General features: G+C 37.7%; 1 protein-coding gene across 1 annotated transcript in view; it reads right to left on the reverse strand.

Moving 5' to 3' along the window:
- The window catches only part of KHDRBS2 (KH RNA binding domain containing, signal transduction associated 2), a 640,575-nt gene that overhangs the window by 361,336 nt on the left and 257,263 nt on the right, over window positions 1–21,976 (reverse strand). The window contains exon 3 of the mRNA XM_061146045.1: window positions 10,628–10,744. Within this exon, the coding sequence (XP_061002028.1) occupies window positions 10,628–10,744 (117 nt within the window). The remainder of the gene's footprint in view (window positions 1–10,627; window positions 10,745–21,976) is intronic.

Raw genomic sequence — 21,976 nt, forward strand, 5'->3', positions numbered from 1 at the left:
AAAATAAAAAATTAAAAAAAAAATAAAAAGCAGAGACATCACTTTGTCAACAAAGGTCCGTCTAGTCAAGGCTATGGTTTTTCCAGTGGTCATGTATGGATGTGAGAGTTGGACTGTAAAGAAAGCTGAGTGCCAAAGAATTGATGCTCTTGAACTGTGGTGTTGGAGAAGACTCTTGAGAGTCTCTTGGACTGCAAGGAGATCCAACCAGTCCATCCTAAAGGAGATCAGTCCTGGGTGTTCATTGGAAGGACTGATGCTAAAGCTGAAACTCTAATACTCTGGGCTACCTGATGCGAAGAGCTGACTCATTGGAAAAGACCCTGATGCTGGGCGGGATTGGGGGCAGGATGAGAAGGGGACAACAGAGGATGAGATGGTTGGATGGCATCATCAACTCAATGGACATGGGTTTGGATGGACTCTGGAAGTTGGTGATGGAGAGGGAGGCCTGGCGTACTGTGGTTCACGGGGTCACAAAGAGTCAGACATGACTGAGCGACTAAACTGAACTGAAGTAATCTTGTCTGTACCCTATAATAACTCAGTCTGGTGTATAGTACCTTCCACAGCATCACTAAACCCACATTTCTATGAACAAAAAGCACTAAGATGCCACCGAAGCTCACTGATGTGGCAAATGGCAGAGCAAAAGTTCAAAATCAAGAGCAGCCTTGGGAAGTGGCAGACAACTCTCAAGAGAAGGAAGAAAGGACTCCATCGTTGACTCCCTACCCAGATCATAGAGCTGCCACATAGGCCCAGAGCCACACCACAGACAGCTACTATAGATGGAAAGATTTGGTAAAATAAGTGGATTGTTCCAGTGAGATATAAATGACACTGACAATTAATATTAAGAAAATACTGTTAAAATGAGATTAAATGCATGATGCGTGTACTAATTACAAATGTACTATAAAGAATAAATATTACTTATTTCTCCATATAAGTTTTAGGTGATATCTCTACTCTCAATGAATACACTATTTCCATTCTTTTCCCATCTATTTGCCATGAAATTATGGGACCAGATGCCATGATATTAGTTTTCTGAAAGCTGAGTTTTAAGCCAAAGTTTTCACTCTCCTCTTTCACTTTCATCAAGAGGCTCTTTAGTTCTTCTTTGCTGTCTGCCAAAAGGGTGGTGTCATTTGCATATCTAACGTTATTGATACTTCCATTAGCAAACTTGATTCCAGCTTGTGTTTCATCCAAGCCAGCATTTCACATGATTTATTCTGCATATAAGTTAAATAAGAAGGGTTACAATATACAATCTTGACATACTCCTTTCCTGATTTGGAACCAATCAGTTGTTCCATGTCCAGTTCTAACAGTTGCTTCTTGACCTGCATACAGATTTCCCAGGAGGCAGGTAAGGTGGTCTGGTATTCCCATCTCTTTAAGAAATTTTCAGAATTTGTTGTGATCAACACGGTCAAGGGTAGTAGATGTTTTTCTGGAACTAACTTGTTTTTTGATGATCCAACGATATTGATTTCTGGTTCCTCTGCCTTTTCTAAATCCAACTTGAACATCTGGAAGTTCACAGTTCATGTACTGTTGAAGCCTGGCTTGGAGAATTAGGGGCATTACTTTACTAACATGTGAAATGAGCGTAATTGTTCAGTAGTTTGATCATTTTTTGGCATTGCCTTTCTTTGGGATTGGAATGAAAACTGACCTTTTCCAGGCCTGTGACCACTGCTGAGTTTTCCAGCATTTTCACAGCATCATCTTTTAGGATTTGAAAAAGCTCAGCTGGAATTCCATCACCTCCACTAGCTTTGCTCATAGTGAAGCTTCCTAAGGCCCACTTGACTTTGCTCTCCAGGATGTCTAGCTCTAGGTGAGTGATTGCACCACTGCAGTTATTTGGGTCATGAAGATCTTTTCTGTACAGCTCCTCTTAGTATTCCTGCCACCTCTTCTTAATATGTTCTACTTCTGTTAGGTCCATACCATTTCTGCCCTTTATTGTGTCCATTTTTGCATGAAATGTTTTCTTGGTGTCTCTATTTTTTCTTGAAGAGATCTCTATTCTTTCCCATTCTATTGTTTACCTCTATTTCTTTGCACTGATCACTGAGGAAGGTTTTCTTATCGCTCCTTGCTATTCTTTGGAATTCTAAATTCAAATGGGTATATCTTTCCTCTTCTCCTTTACCTTTCACTTCTCTTCTTTTCTCAGCTATTTGTAAGGCTTCTTCAGACAATCATTTTGCCTTTTTGCATTTCTTTTTCTTGGGGATGATCTTGATCCCTGCCTCCTGTACAATGTCACAAACCTCTGTCCATAGTTTTTCAGGCACTCTGTCTATCACATCTAATACCTTGAATCTATTTGTCACTTCCACTGTATAATCTTAAGGAATTTGATTTAGGTCATGCCTGAATGACATATTGGTTTTCCCTACTTTCTTTTCAATTTACGTCTGAATTTGGCAATAAGGAGTTCATTATCTGAACTCCCTGTATCGTTTCAGCTGAGTGTATAGAGCTTCCCCATCTTCGGCTGAGAAGTACATAATCAGTCTTATTTTGGTATTGACCATTGGGCGATATTCACGTGTGAAGTCTTCTCTTGTGTTCTTGGAAGAGTGTGTTTGCTATGACCAGTACATAATCAGTCTTACTTTGGTATTGACCATCGGGCGATGTCCACGTGTGGAGTCTTCTCTTGTGTTGTTGGAAGAGGGTGTTTGCTATGACCAGTACATAATCAATCTTACTTTGGTGTTGACCATCAGGCGATGTCCACGTTTAGAGTCTCCTCTTGTGTTGTTGGAAGAGGGTGTTTGCTATGACCAGTACATAATCAATCTTACTTTGGTGTTGACCATCGGGTGATGTCCATGTGTGGAGTCTTCTCTTGTGTTGTTGGAACAGGGTGTTGGCTGTGACCAGTGCAACCTCCTGGCAAAACTGTCAGCCTTTGCTCATGCTTCATTTTGGATTCCAAGGCCAAACTTGCCTGTTACTACAGGTATCTCTTGACTGCTCACTTTTGCATTCCAGTCCCCTATAATGAAAAGAACACCTTTTGGGGGTGTTAGTTCTAGAACATCTTTAGGTCTTAAGAGAACTGTTCAACTTCAGCTTCTTCAGCATTACTGGTCAGGGCATAGACTTGGATTACTGTGATATTGAAAGGTTCTCCTTGGAAACAAACTGATCATTTTGTCATTATTGAGATGGAACCCAACTACTGCATTTTGGACTCTTATATTGATTATGAGGGCTACTCCATTTCTTCTAAGGATTTCTTGCCCACAGTAGTAGATATAATGATCATCTGAGTTACATTCACCCATTGCAGTCTATTTTAGTTCACAGATTCCTAAAATGTTCACTCTTGCCATCTCCTGTTTGACCACTTCAAATTTACCTTGATTCATGGACCTAACATTCCAGATTCCTATGCAATATTTTTCTTTACAGCATCGAATTTTACTTCCATCCCCAGTCACATCCACAACTGAGTGTTGTTTTTGCTTTGGATCTGTCTCTTAATTATTTCTCTAATTATTTCTCCACTGTTCTCCAGTAGCATATTGGGGCCCTACCAACCTGGGCAGTTCATCTTCCAAGGTCCTATCTTTTTGCCTTTTCATCCTGTTCATGGCATTGTCAAGGCAAGAATACTGAATTGGTTTGCCTTTCCCTTCTCCAGTGGACCACGTTTCTTCAGAACTCTCCACCATGACCTGTCCTCCTTGGGTGGCCCTACACAAAATGGCTCAGAGTTTCAATGATTTAGACAAGACTTTGGTCCGTGTGATCATTTTGGTTAGCTTTCAATGATTGTGGTTTTCATTCTGTCTGCTGTCAGGGCTTCTCTGACAGCTCAAGGGCTTCCCTGATAGCTCAGTTATTACAGAAACTGCCTGTGATGCACGAGACCCTGGTCAGATCCCTGTGTGGGGAAGATCCACTGGAGAAGGGATAGGCTACCAGTCCAGTATTTGGGGGCTTCCATTGTGGCTCATCTGGTAAAGCATTTGCTTGCAATGCAGGAGACTGGGTTCAATCCCTGGGTTGGGATCCTTGATTCCTCTGCCTTTTCTAAATCTAGTTCATACATCTAAAAATTCTTGGTTCACATACTGTTGAAGCCTAGCTTAAAGGACTTTGGGCATTGCATTGCTAGCATGTGAAATGAGTGCAATTCTGCGGTAGTTTGAAAGTTCTTCGGCATTGCTTTCTTTGGAATTGGAATGAAAACTGAACCTTTCTAGTCCTGGGGCCACTGCTGAGTTTTCCAAATTTGCTGGCACATTGAGTGCAGAACTTTCACAGCATCATCTTTTAGACGAGATCGGGTGCGTTCAGGGTGGTATGGTCGTAGACACAACATCACCTTTTAGGATTTGAAATAGCTCAGCTGGAATTCCATCATCTCCTCTAGTTTTGTTCACAGCAATGTTTCCTAAGGCTCACTTGACTTTACATTCCAAGATGTCTGTCTCTAGGTGGGGGACCACACTGGTGCGGTTTTCCAGGTCATTAAAACATTTTTTGTACAGTTTTTCTCTGTATTCTTGCCACCTCCTTTTAATCTCTTCTGCTTCTGTAAGGTCCTTGCAGCTGTCCTTTGTTGTGCCCATCTTTGCATGAAATATTCCATTAGCGTCTAATTTTCTTGAAGACATCTGTAGTCTTACCTATTCTATTGTTGTCCTCTATTTCTTTGCATTGTTCACTTAAGAAAACTTTCTTATCTCTCCCTGCTACTGTTTGAAACTCTGCATTCAGTTGGATATATCTTTCCCTTTCTCCTTTGCCTTTAGCTTCATATATTTTTTTCAGCTATTTGTAAGGCCCCTTCAAGCAACCACTTTGTCTTCATTTATTTTCCTTAGGGATGGTTTTAGTCATTACCTCATGTAAAGTGGTATGGACCTCCTGTAGTTCTTCAGACACTCAGTCTACCAGATCTAGTCCCTTGAATCTATTCGTCACCTGCACCATGTTATCATAAGTGATTTGATTTACTGATTGGCCAAGTGGTTTTCCTTAGTTTCTTCAATTTACGCCTGAATTTTGCAATAGGGAGCTGATGATCTGAGTCATAGTCAGGTCCAGGTCTTGTTTTTGCTGACTATGTAGAGCTTCTCCATCTCCAGCTGCAAAGAATATAACAAATCTGATTTTGTTATTGATCATCTGGTGATGTCCATGTGTAGTGTCATCTCTTGTGAGGGTGTTTTCTTGGAATCAGTGTTTGATATGACCAGTGCATTCTCTTGGAAAAACTATGTTAGTCTTTACCCTGCTTCATTTTGTACTCCAAAGCTAAACTTGCCTTTTACTCCAGGTATCTCTTGACTTTGTACTTTGGCATTCCAGTCCCCTATGATGAAAAGGACATTATTTGTTGTTGTTGTTTAGGAGATCTTGTAGGTTTTCATAGAATCATTTAACCTTAGCTTCTTCAGCACTAATGGTTGGGGCATAGACTTGGATTACTGTTAGGCTTAATGGTTTGGCTTGGAAACAAATGGAGATCATTCTGTCATTCTTGAGACTGCATCCAAATGCTCCATTTCAGACTCTTCTGTTGACTCTGAGGCCTACTCCACTCCTTCTAAGGGATTCTTGCCCACAGTAGTGGATATAATGATCATCTGTATCAAATTCATGCATTTCCATCCATTTTAGTTCACTGATTATTAAAATGTTGATGTTCACTCTTGTCATTTCCTGTTTGACCATTTTCAGTTTACCTTGATTCTTGGGCCTAACATTCTAGATTCCTATGCAATATTGCTCTTTATAGCATCAGGCTTCCACCACCAGACATATCCACACCTAGATGTCCTTTTCTCTTTGGTTCAGCCTCTTCATTCTCTCTGGAACTCTTTCTCCATTCTTCCCCTGTATCATATTGGACACCTACTGACCGGGGGCGGGGGGAAGTGTTCATATTTCAGTGCCATGTCTTTTTGCCTTGTCATACAGTTCATGCAGTTCTCAAGGCAAGAATACTGAAGTGGTTTGCCACCCCCTTCTCCACTGGACCACATTTTGTCCTGCCTGACTAGCAGAGACATGCCCTTCAGCCACCTCATGCTTGGCACCCTGGTTGTCTCACTGCTGGTCCTCATTAAGCGTATAAGCTTCACCGGCCATTGGATATTAGTCATTGTGCTGCCCAGGGGCTGAAGCACAGGCTCTACTGGAGTCACTGGGAAGGGGTTCCATGGAAGCTGGAACTAATTTTGGAGAATGCCCAGGAGTGGAGGGCACCCCAGCCTCTCTGTTGCCATTGGCCATGGATATATTAGGGATAGCAATAATGTTTATTTTCCAACATTATTATGATCAACTGGCATATAATACTTGACATTTGAGGAGGAGAGGGTTTTTTTTTTTTTTAAATTTTACATTTTAACATGGATGAGGTAGCGCACTAAACAAAACCTTCAAATAACTTTTAAGATGTGTCCAATTCATCTCACATTCTCCTATAAAACTGTTTCACAAAACATAGCAAGCATTTTCTAATCAAATAAATTACCCTATCAACTACTATAATGTCCCTCAAATTCATGAATAAGTAACATTTATAGGGAAACATAACTAGATTTAGAAATTAACTTGTAACTCCCGTGCAGTATGCAGGATGACAAACACTCCCCAAAATAATTATCTAAATATGTCTGCCTTCATCACATGAAAGAGTTGAGTGGTTAATCTGTGTCGTTAACACAGCACAAGAGAGAAAGAAAATCAAACCTCTATGCAGCAAAAATAAAACAAGAGTATGGCATATTAACAGACTTGTGAATTTTCATAATAAAGCAACCTCCAAGACTTTCCCTACTAAAGCAACCATATGAGATGTTAAATTAATAGATTATAATGACATAGATAAAATTCTATTAATGTTATACATGGATTTTGCATTTTATTTATTTTTAAGTGAAAGTACTTTTAGTAAGAACATTCTTTGAATGAGAGAGAAATGCAGACCTTATATTTCACAATTCATATGGAAACACAAAAGACCCTGAATAGCCAAAGCAGTCTTGAGAAAGAAGAATGAAGTGAAAGAAGAATGGAGCTTGAGGAATCAATCTTCGTGACTCCATGTTACACTACAAAGCTACAGTCATCAAGACAGTATGGTACTGGCACAAAAAACAGAAACATACACCAATGGAACAATATAGAAATCCCAGAAATAAACCCATGCACCTATGAGTATCTCATTTTTGACAAAGGAGGCAAGAATATACAATGGGGCAAAGACATCCTCTTCAATAAATAGCACTGGGAAAACTGGACAGCTACATGTAAAAGAATGAAATTAGAAGACTTCCTAACACCATACACAAAGATAAATTCAAAATGGCTTAAAGACCTAAATGTAAGACCAGAAACTATAAGACTCTTAGACTAAAACATAGGCAGAACACTCGATGACATAAATCAAAACAAGAACCTCTATGGCCCACCTCCTAGAGTGATGGAAATAAAAACAACAATAAACAAGTGAGACATGATTAAACTTAAAAACTTTTGCACAGAAAAGGAAACTATAGCAAGCTAAGAACACAACCCTCAGAATGGGAGAAAATAATAGCAAATGAAACAACTAGCAAAGGATTAATTTAAAAAATATACAAGCAACTCATACAACTCAACGCCAAAAGAACAAACAACCCAATCAAAAAGTAGGAAAAAGACCTATACAGACATTTCTCCAAAGAAGACATACAGATGGCTAACTAAAACATGAAAAGATGCTCAATATCACTCTTTATTGAAGTGAAGTGAAGTTGCTCAGTCATGTCCAACTCTTTGCGACACCGTGGACTGTAGCATCCAACCTGCATTTCCTGTATCTCCTACACTGGTAGGCAAGTTCTTTACCACTAGTGCCACCTGGGAAGGTCCAAATGGGAATAAGCATGGTTATAAACAAAGATAGGGCTATGGCTGCCAGGATAGTCACAGATAAAGACATGAATTCTCCTTCAGAGCCATCACTTGCATTCTCTCTTGTCTGATTTTCCTTGTGTTGGTCCCTTCTCCTTGTCCAGTGTTACACTTGATCATCGTACCAAACTACTACTCCTAGCATTAACATACTTCCTTTCTTCTGTTTTGTTTTAATCCATGCAGTTATCAATGTCGGAAAGTAGAAAATGTATTTATTCACTTATGTATTGTCTGTCTCTCCCATTGGAATGCAAACTCCAGGGGGATTCCCCCCTCACCGTCACATTTATTACTGTGAACTAGAGCTGCAAAATCAGATAAGTTTTAACCATTTGCTAGAAAAATAAAATTACATAAAATATTCCTTTCTGTTCAAGCCATGTGGCAGAGAGGCAAAATTAGCAACACTAGCAATAAAAATTTACCAAGAATTTATTTTTATTTTAATCAAGTGTTTACTAAGGTAAGTTTTTTTCACATCTACCTCTGTGGTTTCAGCTGTGGTTTCAGCTGTGTTGTGGTTTCAGCTGTGTTGTCTTTGGTAGTTAAGGTCTTATCTAGAGTCTAACAAGCACATTTTATACTACTATACGTTATTATTGATGTCGCTATTAAATGTTTTTATTTTCTTTCATTTTTAAAAAGGAACAATGAGGATACTCATGAAAACATGATGAACCACCCAAAATGTAATCAATATAGAAACAGGATTTTAAATAACAGGTAAATTGGAGAAAGAAATGGCAACCCACTCCAGTATTCTTGCCTGGAAAATCCCCATGGGTAGAGAAGCCTGGTGGGCTACAGTCTATGGGGTCGCAAGAGTTGGCCACAACTGACCGACTAAGCACACAGCACAATATTAATAAATTAAACCTAACAGAAAGTTAATAGAATCAAATTTGTTTCTTGCTAGATTTTTCTAATAATTATGTTGGTAGCTAACCATGTTCACGGGAAAAATAGAATCCTATGTAAAAATGTCCAAATATGTGGAAATGATATATACACTTATTTGTTTTAAAAAATATGAAGAGACTACATGGTGACTCTGGGTATGCAAAGCTAACTAAGACATTTCTCTGGTCCATGAAAGTTAACAGTGTAATGAGTGAAACAGAAAATTTCAGTAAAATATGTTTTATGGTTAAGTTAGCCTATCACAGGGGTTAGGAAATCTCTGCCTGATCTAAATCTTAAAGATTATATGAGAGCATAAAAACATACAAAATGAACTTTCTATTATATGACTTTGAGATATCTGGAAAACATATAACAAATAATCAAAGAATATATGAAAGAACAGATATAGATAATTATGTGTCAATTTATCCTCATATACCTAGAAAATCTAAACATGCTTACAGCAGAAGACAAAAGCTATCCCTTAAATACTTTTATTATTTCTTCCAAATATACTCTAACTAGAAGCAGGATATTTGGCCAAAAAGTCATCCTTATGAAATTATACACGGTAGAAAGTAACTAAAATTTACTCAAAATTGAAACTAGCAAGTAGCATCCTTTAGCAAATTACAGAACTGATTATTAATCTGATTTTTTTTTTTTTTTAAGGACCCATACAGCATGCCTTGGTCAGACACCACACACAGCCTTGTTACAATAAAGATCAAACATGCATGGTACATTCACAAGTTCAGTAACATTTCTTACTATAAATTCCTCCCTTTAATGTTTCATAGTAATAGTTGAGCAACTCCTAAACTATCTCTCAGCAATTTTTATAGTCAGAATTAAAATGTCTGATTATTTTATTTTCCCTGGTAACATATCAAGTAAGAAAAAGTATGGCCAGGTCAAATGATACTACCATAACACAGTCACCCTTCCTCAATTGATTTTAAGAGATACTTTATGAATAAATCTCTATAAATAGTTATTTCAACAAAACAAAGAATTTGAAAGCAGAAGATATTTCCCATTTATAAAATGAGGAAATGATGTAGTTCAGATGCAATGTAAATCATTTCAAATATCCAAGTTGATAGATTTATTAACTTATTTGTCTTTTAAGTTAAGTCGTTTAATATCACTGACACATTACAAAAAATAAGTGGAACTCTCATGCGTGCATGTGTGTGTGCTAGTAGCTTAGTTGTGTCCAACTTTTTGCAATCTCATGGATTGTAGCTTGCCAGGCTCCTCTATTCATGGGATTCTCCAGGCATGAACACTGGAGCGGGTTGCCATTTCCTTCTCCAAAACTCTCTTAGATTTGCAGATAAGTATTTGAAATTGCTTCAGGTAACAGGATCAGTGTGAAGTGGAGTGGAAAGATAAAATGAGGGGATGGGATACATGGGATGGGATCAGAAGATGCAACTGAAGAAAGAAAAAGGATCCAGTCAGGAAATTAAAGAAAATGAGTACACACAGAGAGAAACATCCTACAGAAGACACGGAAGAAATGAACAGATTTGATAGCCGCCTAAACAAAGAACTGAAAAAGAATAAAACAAAAGTACATGCTTTGGGAGAAAAAGTCCAGTAGCTTATTTTTATAAAGATAAAGAAGATATCAGAAAGTGAAGAGTAGTCCTAAAAGGATAAAGATTATGCGAACTGATTGGAGGACAACTCAGATGTGCTTGTGAATATGGCCACCCTGTTACAACTGATTCCCTGTGAATCTTTAGTACAAATTCAAAGTTCATACCTTTGCTTTATCTCTCATTGATCCTTTGCCCAGGATAGACATTTTAGCACCTGTTTCTTCCTGTAGCCTCTTCAAAGAGTTTCCTCTCGGTCCGAGCAATTTGCCCACAAAATTGAACTAGGAAAGAAAATCATTAGAACATATATATTAAGTAGAGAAAAGCAATGATTTAAACCAAGCAAAACTGATGAGTTATGGTTTTTCGAACTTTACCATGGAGAACAGAGTTATGCCTCACACACACACAGGAAACCAGGCTCTCACATACCCAAACACACACACGCAGACACACACTCACAGGAAACCACCCCAGACCTATGAGCTGAGATACACATTTAAAGAGATGCTTCTTCCTAAAGAAATGCTAGAGTCAGTAATCTTTTGAAAATATAATTTACTCATATAATCACATAAATTATTTAAAAAAAAATTAGGGAGAAGTACTATGGCTTATAAAATTTCTAAAGGGTTTTCTCTCCAGATTATTGAAATAAAGAAAAATTTTAACATGTCTGTGCGCATTCAAAATTGCAAAAATAAAATAAAATAAATAAACAAATAAAAACTTAAATTTATTTTAAATTAAAATTTAACATTCATGTTTGGCAAGCATTGTCTATGCTTGTAAGAGTCCATTTTAAATTTCATGATTGGTAATAAAGAGATTCAACTGTTCTTCAATCTTACCTTCTTTGTGTTAAAGAGTTGTTTTAAAGATCAGCAAATAAGAGATGTGAATGCATACAAAAGGGTTTAAAATGTTAGAAAGAGCATATATACAAAGCAGTTTGCTTACATGCAAAATTCTAGGGCTAGAGGCATATATAACTGGTTTATTAATTATGAAATCTGGTTATAAACAAGGGAAATAAAGGCAGTTATCAGCATTTGTTGCCAGCTACTAAATGAATATCACTACATGAAATGACTAAGGTAATTACTCATTAATTAAAAAAAAAAAGGATTAGAATGCATTAAAGACTATGCTGGGCATGTGAAACAGAAATAAACAAAATTAAGTAACTGTCTTCTACATCAGAGTTATCATATATTTTTAAATACCCAGAGTAAGAAATAAACCACACTTAATGGGGAAAGACTGAATACTTTCCCCATAAATACAGGATCAAGTCAAGATGCCTGTTTTCACCACACTGTCTCAGTGCTGCACTGGAGTGTGGGTATCTACAGGCATGTGAGATAAATGGAACAGAATAAAGTGCAAAAAGACCATGTTTAGATCAACTGATTCTCAACAAAAGGGCCAGAGCACTTTTGAAAACATTTGAAAAGTACAATCTTTTTAACAAATGGTGCTGGAACAACTGGATATTCATATGCAAAAACAAGCACAAAAAGTACTTTTACATTCTAACACACATTAAAGCAAAGTGAAGTTGTTCAGTCCTGTCTGACTCTTTGTGAACCTATGGACTGTAGCCCACCAAGCTCCTGCATCCATGGGATTTTTCCAGGCAAGAATACTGGAGTGGGTTGCCATTTCCTTCTCCAGGGAATCTTCCCACCTCAGGGATCAAACTGGGTCTCCCAAATTGCAGGCAGACTCTTTACCGTCTGAGCCACCAAGGACTTCCTGGGTTAGGAAGATCCCCTGGAGGAGGGCACAGCAACCCACTCCAGTATTCTTGCCTGGAGAATCCCCATGGACAGGGAGCCTGGGGGGCTACAGTCTATGGGGTCACCAAGAGTTGGACATGACTGAGCAACTTTCACAACACACATTAAGGCAACTCCTATTTTAAGGTCTACCATAGGCCTAAGCTAAGAAAGGAAGAGAAGTGAGGGACAAAGGAGAAGAGGAAAAATTTACCCATCTGAATGTAAAGTTCCAAAGAATAGTGAGAAGAGATAGAGATATTTAAGAGAAAGTCTTCTTAACTGAAAAAATACAAAGAGAGGAAAATAATAGAATGGGAAAGACTAGAGATTCCTTCAAGAAAAAAGAGATACCAAGGAAATATTTCAGAAATGGTAAGGACCTAACATAAGCAGAAGAGATTAAGAAGTGGTGGCAAGAATACACAGAACTGTACCCAAAAAGTCTTAATGACTCAGACAACCATGATAGCGTGACCACTCCTCTAGAACCAGACATCCTGGAGTGTGAAGTCAAGCCAACCTTAGGAAGCAGTACTATGAACAAAGCTAGTGCAGGTTATAAAATTCCAGTTGAGCTATTTCAAATCTTAAAAGATGATGCTGTTTAAGTGTTGCACTCAAGATGCCAGCCAATTTGGAAAACTCAGCAGTGGCCACCAGACTGAAAAACATATTTTCATTCCAATTCCAAAGAAAATCAATACCAAAGAATGTTCCAACTACTGCAAAACTGTGTTCATGTGCTAGCAAAGTAATACTCAAAATCCTTCAAGCTGAGTTTTCCTGATAGATCAGCTGGCAGAAAATCCACCTGCAAGGAGGAGACCCAATTTGATCCCTGGGTCGGGAAGATCCCCTGGAGAAGGAAATGGCAACCTGCTCCAGGATTCTCACCTGGAAAATGCCATGGACAGGGAAGCCTGGTGGACTACAATCCTTGAGGTCTCAAAGACACACAGCTGAACAACTAACCACGAATGAATGTGGTACCAATAGTAGGTGAACTGAGAAATTGCAGACATACAATCTGGATTTAGAAAAGGCAGAAGAAGTAGAGATCAAATTGCCAATATCCACTGGATCATAGAAAAAGCAAGGGAATTCCAGAAAAAAAGAAAAAAAAAAAATCTACCTCTGCTTCATTGACTACCCTAAAGACTTTGACTGTGTGGATCACAACAAACTGTGGAAAATTCTTGAAGAGATGGGAATACCAGATCACCTTGCCTGCCTCCTGAGAAACATGTATGCAGGTCAAGAAGCAATAGTTAGAACTGGATTTGGAACAATGGACTCGTTCCAAATTGGGAAAGGAGTACATCAAGGCTGTATATTGTCACCTTGCTTATTTAACTTCTATGCAGAATATATCATGTGAAATGCCAGGATGGATGAAGCTCAAGCTGGAATCAAGACTGCCAGGAGAAATATCAATAACCTCAGATATGCAGATGAAACCACCCTTATGGCAGAAAGTGAAGAGGAACTGAAGAGACTCTGGATGAAACTGAAAGAGGAGAGTGAAAAAGCAGGTTTAGAACACAACATTCAAACACTAAGAGCATGGCATCTGGTCTCATCACTTCATGGCAAATAGATGGGGAAACAATGGAAACAGTGGCAGACTTTGTTTTCTTGGGCTCCAAAATCACTGCAGATTATCAGTGTAGCCATGAAATTAAAAGATGGTTGTTTCTTGAAAGAAAAACTATGACAAACCTATATAGCATATTTAAAAGCTGAAACATCAATTTACCAAATAAGGTCTGTAAAATCAAAGCTATCATTTTTCCAGTAGCCATGTGTGGATGTGGGAGTTGGACTATAAAGAAGGCTGAGCACTGAAGAATTGAGTTTTTCAAATGTGGTGCTGGAGAAGACTCTTGAGAGTCCCTTAGACAACAAAGAGGTCAACCAGTCAATCCTAAAGAAGTAAACCCTGAGTATTAATTGGAAGGACTGATGCTGAAGTTGAAGCTCCAATACTTTGGGCACATTATGTGAAGAGCTGACTCATTGAAAAAGCCCCTGTTGAGGGAAGGAGGAGGAAGGGAAAACAGATGGTAAGATGGTTGCATGGTATCATCGACTCAATGGATATGAGTTTGAGCAAACTCTGGGAGATGGTGAAGGACAGGGAAGCCTGGTGTCCTGCAGCCTATGGGGTCACAAAGAGTTGGACAAGACTGAGTGACTGAACAACAACAACAGATCTAAATACAAACACAAAAAAATAAATTATCATGCAAGAAGGCCTTTGCAAATTTAAGCTGGGGAAGTTTACTAGCAAGTGAAGAATCTTCACTGAAATATTTACTGATCCAAAAAGCATTAAGAAATTAAATCTGCAAACCACAGCCTGGGAGAAAATACTCCCTATAAATATATGTGAATAATGACTAGAATATATGAAAAAAAACCTCCATCAAATCAATAATTAAACACACACACAACACACACACACATACACATTGCTAAAACTGGAAAAAAAAAAAAAAAGCCAAATATTGATGGTGATGTGGAACCACTAGAGCAATTATTATTTCTATCTTAAAATGATACAGTGACTTTGTGAAGAAGATTGGAAGTTATTTATGAATTTAAACACAGATCCACTACATCCCAGTAATTCTATACATAAGTATTTATCCAAGAGTAATAAACGCATGTGTTCCCAAATTTCCTTGCACAAGTACATTGGGACACTTTATTCATGATCACCATTAAACTGGAAATAAAGCACTGCCCATGCAAAATGAAGAGATAAAGCTTATCCACAAAAAGAAAGGAACCAGTCACTGATTGACACAGCAGTATGAAATATCTCGCAGACATTATACTGAGTGGAAGCAGCCAGATACAAAGGGCATATCATGTTGGATTCTCCACTGATACAAAATTCTAGAGGCACAAAGAATTCATGGTTGCCTGTTGAGAAATAAGGCTGAAGTTGAACTGTCTAGAAAGCAAGTGCATAAAGAAACATCCAGGGTGATGGTATTATTTTTTATTTTGTTGAAAGTATAAGCATATTCCTGTCAAAACTCACCAAGATGCACACTAAGACCTGTGCACTTTAATGTATATAATGTTAGTTGCTCAGTCATGTCTGAATCCTTGCAACCCCATGGACTGTAGCCCTCCAGACACCTTTATCCATGGGATTCTCCAGGCAAGAATCCTGGATTGGATTGCCATACCCTTCCCCAGGGGATCTTCCCGACCTAGGGATCAAACCTGGGTGTCCTGGATTGCAGGCAGATTCTCTACCATCTGAACCACCAGGGAAGCACTTATTGTATGTAAACAGTAAATCAATTAAGAATGAGGGGAAACTAGAAAGCAGAAACTCCATGTAAATATTTAAAAATTAATATCATGGATAAGGTGTCCATAGGTTCATGGATTTATCTCTGGGCTTTCTATTCTGTTCCATTGATCTATATTTCTGTCTTTGTTCAACAAAGGAGGCAAGAATATACAATGGAAAAAAGGCAACCTACTTAACAAGTGGTGCTGGGAAAACTGGTCAATCACTTGTAAAAGAATAAAACTAGAACACTTTCTAACACCATACACAAAAATAAACTCAAAATGGATTAAAGATCTAAATGTAAGACCAGAAACTATAAAACTCCTAGAGGACAACATAGGCAAAACACTCTCTGATGTAAATCACAGCAGGATCCTCTATGACCCACCTCCCAGAATACTGGAAATAAAAGCAAAAATAAACAAATGGGACCTAATTAAACTTAAAAGCTTTTGCACAACAAAGGAAACTATAAGCAAGGTGAAAAGACAGCCCTCAGATTGGGAGAAAATAATAGCAAACAAAGCAACAGACAAAGGATTAATCTCAAAAATATACAAGCAACTCCTGCAGCTCAATTCCAGAAAAATAAATGACCCAATCAAAAAATGGGCCAAAGAACATTTCTCCAAAGAGGACAAACAGATGGATAACAAACACATGAAAAGATGCTCAACATCACTCATTATCAGAGAAATGCAAATCAAAACCACAATGAGGTACCATTACACGCCAGTCAGGATAGCTGCTATCCAAAAGTCTACAAGCAATAAATGCTGGAGAAGGTGTGGAGAAAAGGGAACCCTCTTACACTGTTGGTGGGAATGCAAACTAGTGCAGCCACTATGGAGAACAGTATGGAGATTTCTTAAAAAACTGGAAATAGAACTGCCATATGACCCAGCAATCCCACTCCTGGGCATACACACCGAAGAAACCAGATCTGAAAGAGACACGTTCACCCCAATGTTCATCGCAACACTGTTTATAAATGCCAGGACATGGAAGCAACCTAGATGCTGATCAGCAGACGAATGGATAAGGAAGCTATGGAACATATACACCGTGGAATATTACTCAGCCATTAAAAAGATTTCATTTGAATCAGTTCTAATGAGATGGGTGAAACTGGAGCCCATTATACAGAGTGAAGTAAGCCAGAAAGATAAAGACCAGTACAGTATACTAACACATATATATATGTAATTTAGAAAGATGGTAACGATAACCCATTATGCAAAAAACAGAAAAAGAGACACAGATGTACAGAACAGACTTTTGGACTCTGTGGGAGAAGGCGAGGGTGGGATGTTTCGAGAGAACAGCATCGAAACATGTATATTACCTAGGGTGAAACAGATTACCAGCCCAGGTTGGATGTATGAGACAAGTGCTCAGGGCTGGTGCACTGGGAAGACCCAGAGGGATGGGGTGGGGAGGGAGGTGGGAGGGGGGATCGGGATGGGGAATACATGTAAATCCATGGCTGATTCATGTCAATGTATGGCAAAAACCACTATAATATTGTAAACTAATTAGCCTCCAACTAATAAAAATAAATGGAAAAAAATTAATATCATGATAAAATTACCATCAAAAATACTAGTCCCAGGCAGTGTATAAAGGCATCTCAATAGACTCTTACAAAATAGATCCTTCTACTCTGTGCATAAAGTGCAGAAACTATTCCAGAAAACATGACTCGTGGTTGACCTATTTACTGGACCCAGGCAACAGGAGACTCCTTACCCTTCCTCTGTCCTTAGAATGTATGTTCTGCCCACTCTTCACACACATGCAGCTTTGAGAGTGCTCTGCATCGTTGAGACCATCTGGACTGTGTCAGTGACTGAACCCAGTTAAACTCTTAAGATTCTAGTGGGCATCCTTCTACTGCCCAAGACAAGCCTCATATGTAACTTGCTTTACACTGGAGGAGGAAATGGTAACCCACTCTAGCATTCTTCTCTGGGAAATCACACAGACAGGGTAGCCTGGTGGGCTACACTTTGTGGAGTTGCAAGAGAGTTGGGCATGACTTAGTGACTAAACAACAAAAACAAATTGCCTATTAAACCAGCAAACTATCAGTCTGGTGTGTTCTGGTTCTTTCTTTAGACTTTCTTTGCCCTTGTTTACAGGGACTAGATTTGAATTTTACCCAGGAATGCCCCAGATTACAAACCAACAGCAAGTGTCTTTTAATTTCATGGTTGCAGTCACCATTTACAGTCATTTGGGAGCCCAAGAAAATAAAGTCTGTCACTGTTTCCATTGTGTCCCCATTTATTTGCCATGAAGTGATGGGACTGGATGACATGATCTTAGTTTTTTTGTTTGTTTATTATGTTGAGTTTTAAGGCAGCTTTTTTCATTCTCCTCTTTCATCTTCATTAAGAAGCTCTTTAGATCCTCTTCTCTTTCTGCCACAAGTATGGTGTCATCTGCATATCTGAGGTTATTGATATTCCTTCTGGCAATCTTGATTCCATCTTGAGCTTCATCCAGCCTGGTATTTCACATAATATACTGTACATACAAGTTAAATAAGTAGGGTGACAATATACAGCCTTGACATACTCCTTTCCCAATTTGGAACCAGTCCTTTGTTCCATGTTCAGTTCTAACTGTTGCTTCTTGACCTGCATGTAGGCTTCTCAGGAGGCAGGTAAGGTGATATGGTATTGCCATCTCTTTAAGAATTATCCACAGTTTGCTGTGATCCACACAGTCAAAGTGTAGTGTAGTCAATGTAGATATTTCTAACTCTGCTTCATCAGTTGTTATGTTTCCTTTTTCATTTCTTATTTTGTTCATGTTTCTTTTCTTCTTGGTGACCCTGGCCAGAGGTTTTCCAATCTTGTTCATCAGACAAAAAAAAAATAAACAAATAAAACATATCTAAATTTGAAGGGAAGAGGTAAAATTTTCATTTTATGAAGATGGTATGATACTATATAGAGACAACCCTAAAGACATAAAAACGACTAGAACTGATAAACAAATTCAGGTAGCAGGATATATGGTTAACATAGAGAAATCAGTTGCATTTCTTAATACCAACAATGAAATATCAGAAATGGAATAATAAAACCCAATGTCTTTTAAAATCACAGTTCTAAAAGAAAGTACTTATAAATAAACCTCACCAAGGAGGTGAAAGACTTACATACTGAGAACTATGAAGCATTAAAAAGGGAACCTGAAGATGATTTAAAGAATGGATAGATAACTAATGCTCTTGGATGGGAAAATTAATATTGTTAAAATGGTCATACTACCCAAAGCAATCTATGCATTTAATGTGATCCCTATCAAATTACCCATGATCTTTTTCACAGAACTAGAATAAATGATCCTAAAGTTCATATAGAACCATAAAAGACCCAGCCAAAGCAATCCCAAAGGGGGAAAAAAAAAAAAGGAGTAAAGGGAGAGGCATGACAATTCCAGACTTTAGGCAATGCTACAAAGCTACAATAATCTAAACAACATGGTATGAGCATAGAAACGGATATATGGATCTATGAAACAGAATATAGAGCCCAGAAGTAAACCTGCACAACTACAATCAATTATTTTTTGACAAAAGAGGCAAGAATACACAATAGGAAAAAGACAGTTTCTTCATCAAGTGGTTCTGGAAAAGTTGGACAGCCACATGTAAATCAATGAAATTAGAATACTCACACTATAAAAAAAAATAAACTCAGAATGGTTTAAAGACTTAAACATAAGACATGGAACCTTAAGACTTCTAGAAGATAACGTATGTAAAACATTCTCTGACATAAATTGTACAAATATTGTCTTAGGTCAGTCTTCCAAGGTAATAGAAATAAAAACAAAAATAAACAAATGGCACCTATTCAAACTTACAAACTTCTGCATGACAAAAAAAAAGTCATAAAGAAAGTAAAATAATAATAACCTAAAGAATGCAAGAAAATATTTGCAAATCATGCTACCTACAAGGGCTTAATTTCCAAAATACACAAATAGCTCATGCTGGTAGACAAAAAAGAAATAAGCAACCCAATTGAAAAACAGGCAGAAGATCAAGAGACATTCCTTCAAAGAAGAAATATAGATGGCCACTAAGCACATGGAAAGATGCTCAACAATGTTAGTTATTAGAGAAATACAAATTAAAACTGCAAAGAGGTCCGACCTCACACCAGTCAGAATGAAAGGGAAGTATTAGTCACTCGGTTGTCTCCAACTCTTCACGACTCTGTCCCTGGAATTCTCCAGGTAAGAATACTACAGTGGATAATATTCCTTTCTCTAGAGGATCTTCACGACCCAGGGATTGAACCTGGGTCTCCTGCAGTGCAGGGAGATTCTTTACCATCTGAGCCACCAGGAGAAGACAGTTAGAATGGCCATCATTAAAAAATATACAATAACAAATGCTGGAGAGAATGTGGGGTTCATGGGAACCTAAGTTGGTGCAGCCACTGTGGAAAAAATTAGGGAGGTTTCTCAGAAAACTAAAAATAGAATGACCATACAATCCAGGAATCCCACTCCTGGACATATTCAAACAAAACTATTATTCAAAAAGATATATGCACCGTTATGTTCATAGAAGTACTATTCCTGATGGTCAAGACATGGTAACAATCTAAATGTCCATTAACAGAGGAATGAATAAAGATATGGTACATATATGCAATGGAATACTATTCAGCCATAAAAGAGAATGAAATGATGCCATTTGCAGCAACATAGATGTAACTGAGATTATCATACTAAGTGAAGTAAGTTAGAAAGAGGAAGGCAAATGTTATATGATATCACTTTTATGTGGAATCTAAAACATGACAGAAATGAACCTACCCGTGAAACAGAAAGAGAATAAAGAACATAGAGAACAGATTTGTGGTTGCCAAGGGGGAGGCTGTTGAGGGAGGGATAGTTTAGGCTTAGCAGATGCAAACTAGTATATATAGAATCGGTAAATTACAAGGCCCTACGGTATAGCATAGGGGACTATATTGAATATGCTGTGGTAAACCATAATGTAAAACAGTATGAAAATATATAACTGAATTACTTTGCTTTTCAACAATAATTGACACAACATGGTAATTCAACTACAACTGGTACAAAATAAATGTAAAAAAGGATGGTTTCGAATTAGCCACTAAAGATAATATCAATATATTTCCATATGGGAAAGTTATAAAGTTTGACATTTTGCTGAACCTTGATCACAGAGGTGGAAACTGGGCATGGAAAGAGGCAGGGGCAGAAGAATGAATAAAGATGATATAATGTGTATGCATATATATATATATGACATATGTATGTATATACATACATATATACATATACAATGGAATGTTACTCAGCCATGAAAATGAAACAATGCCATTTGCAGCAACATATGTCAATCTTGACATTACCATACTAAATGAAGCCAGATAGAGAAAGACAATACCATATGATATCATTTATGAGCGCAATCTAAAACATTACAGAAATGAACTTATATATGAAATAGAAATAGACTCACAGACATAGAAAACAAATGTATGGTTATCAAAGTAGTTAATGGGTAGGTAGGGAGATAAATTAGAAGTTTGGAATTAAGATATACACACTACTAGATAATAACAAGTAAACTATAAATACCTGATGTATAGCACAGGAAACTATATTCAATATTTTTCAATAACCTATAATGGAAAAAACCCAAAAAAGAATACATGTGTGTGTATAACTGAATCACTATGCTTTACACTTGAAATGAACACAAATTGTAAATTAACTATACTTCAATTTAAAAGCTTTTTAAAGTTTCAAAAAAGGAGACTGAGAAAGATGCTGTAGAGTGGAGAGAAATGAAAGGTGGGAGAAATGATAAGTTGTTTGTGGTCTTGATACATCATGCTGGGAATAGTGGTCACAGAAAACCGACAGCGAGACCAGATGAGTGCCCAGGTGCTGCCTTCAAGGTCTGGCAGTTCACTGAGTTAGGAGAAAGGACAGAGTGTAGAATGCATTAGTAACCGAAATACACTCTATGCTCAGAGGATTGACACTGTATCATTAATAAAATTATGGAAGACAGGAACAGAGGTTTTAGAAGAAATTTAGTTGTTTTCCACATTAAGAACTCTAGGAACTATGAGTGAACAGACATCAAGAAAGATATTTAACGTGAAAATAAAGGTCTACCAAGGTTCTACTTAGGACCATTACTTACAAGCAAGAAATTGGTAAGGGAGAGGAATAAAAGAGGAAAGCAGGAATACGTATATTCAGAAGAGAAAAATAAGAAACAAGGGCAAAAGACTAGTTTCTGAAGGAACAGGAAAGAATGAGAAACAGAAGAAAGGGAGTGTGTTTGTTTCTAAATAAATCACTCAACACACAAATATGTATCACTGACAATTATGCTCTAAGCA

The sequence above is a fragment of the Dama dama genome, chromosome 7 (assembly GCF_033118175.1).
Source record: "Dama dama isolate Ldn47 chromosome 7, ASM3311817v1, whole genome shotgun sequence".
Lineage (NCBI taxonomy): Eukaryota > Metazoa > Chordata > Mammalia > Artiodactyla > Cervidae > Dama > Dama dama.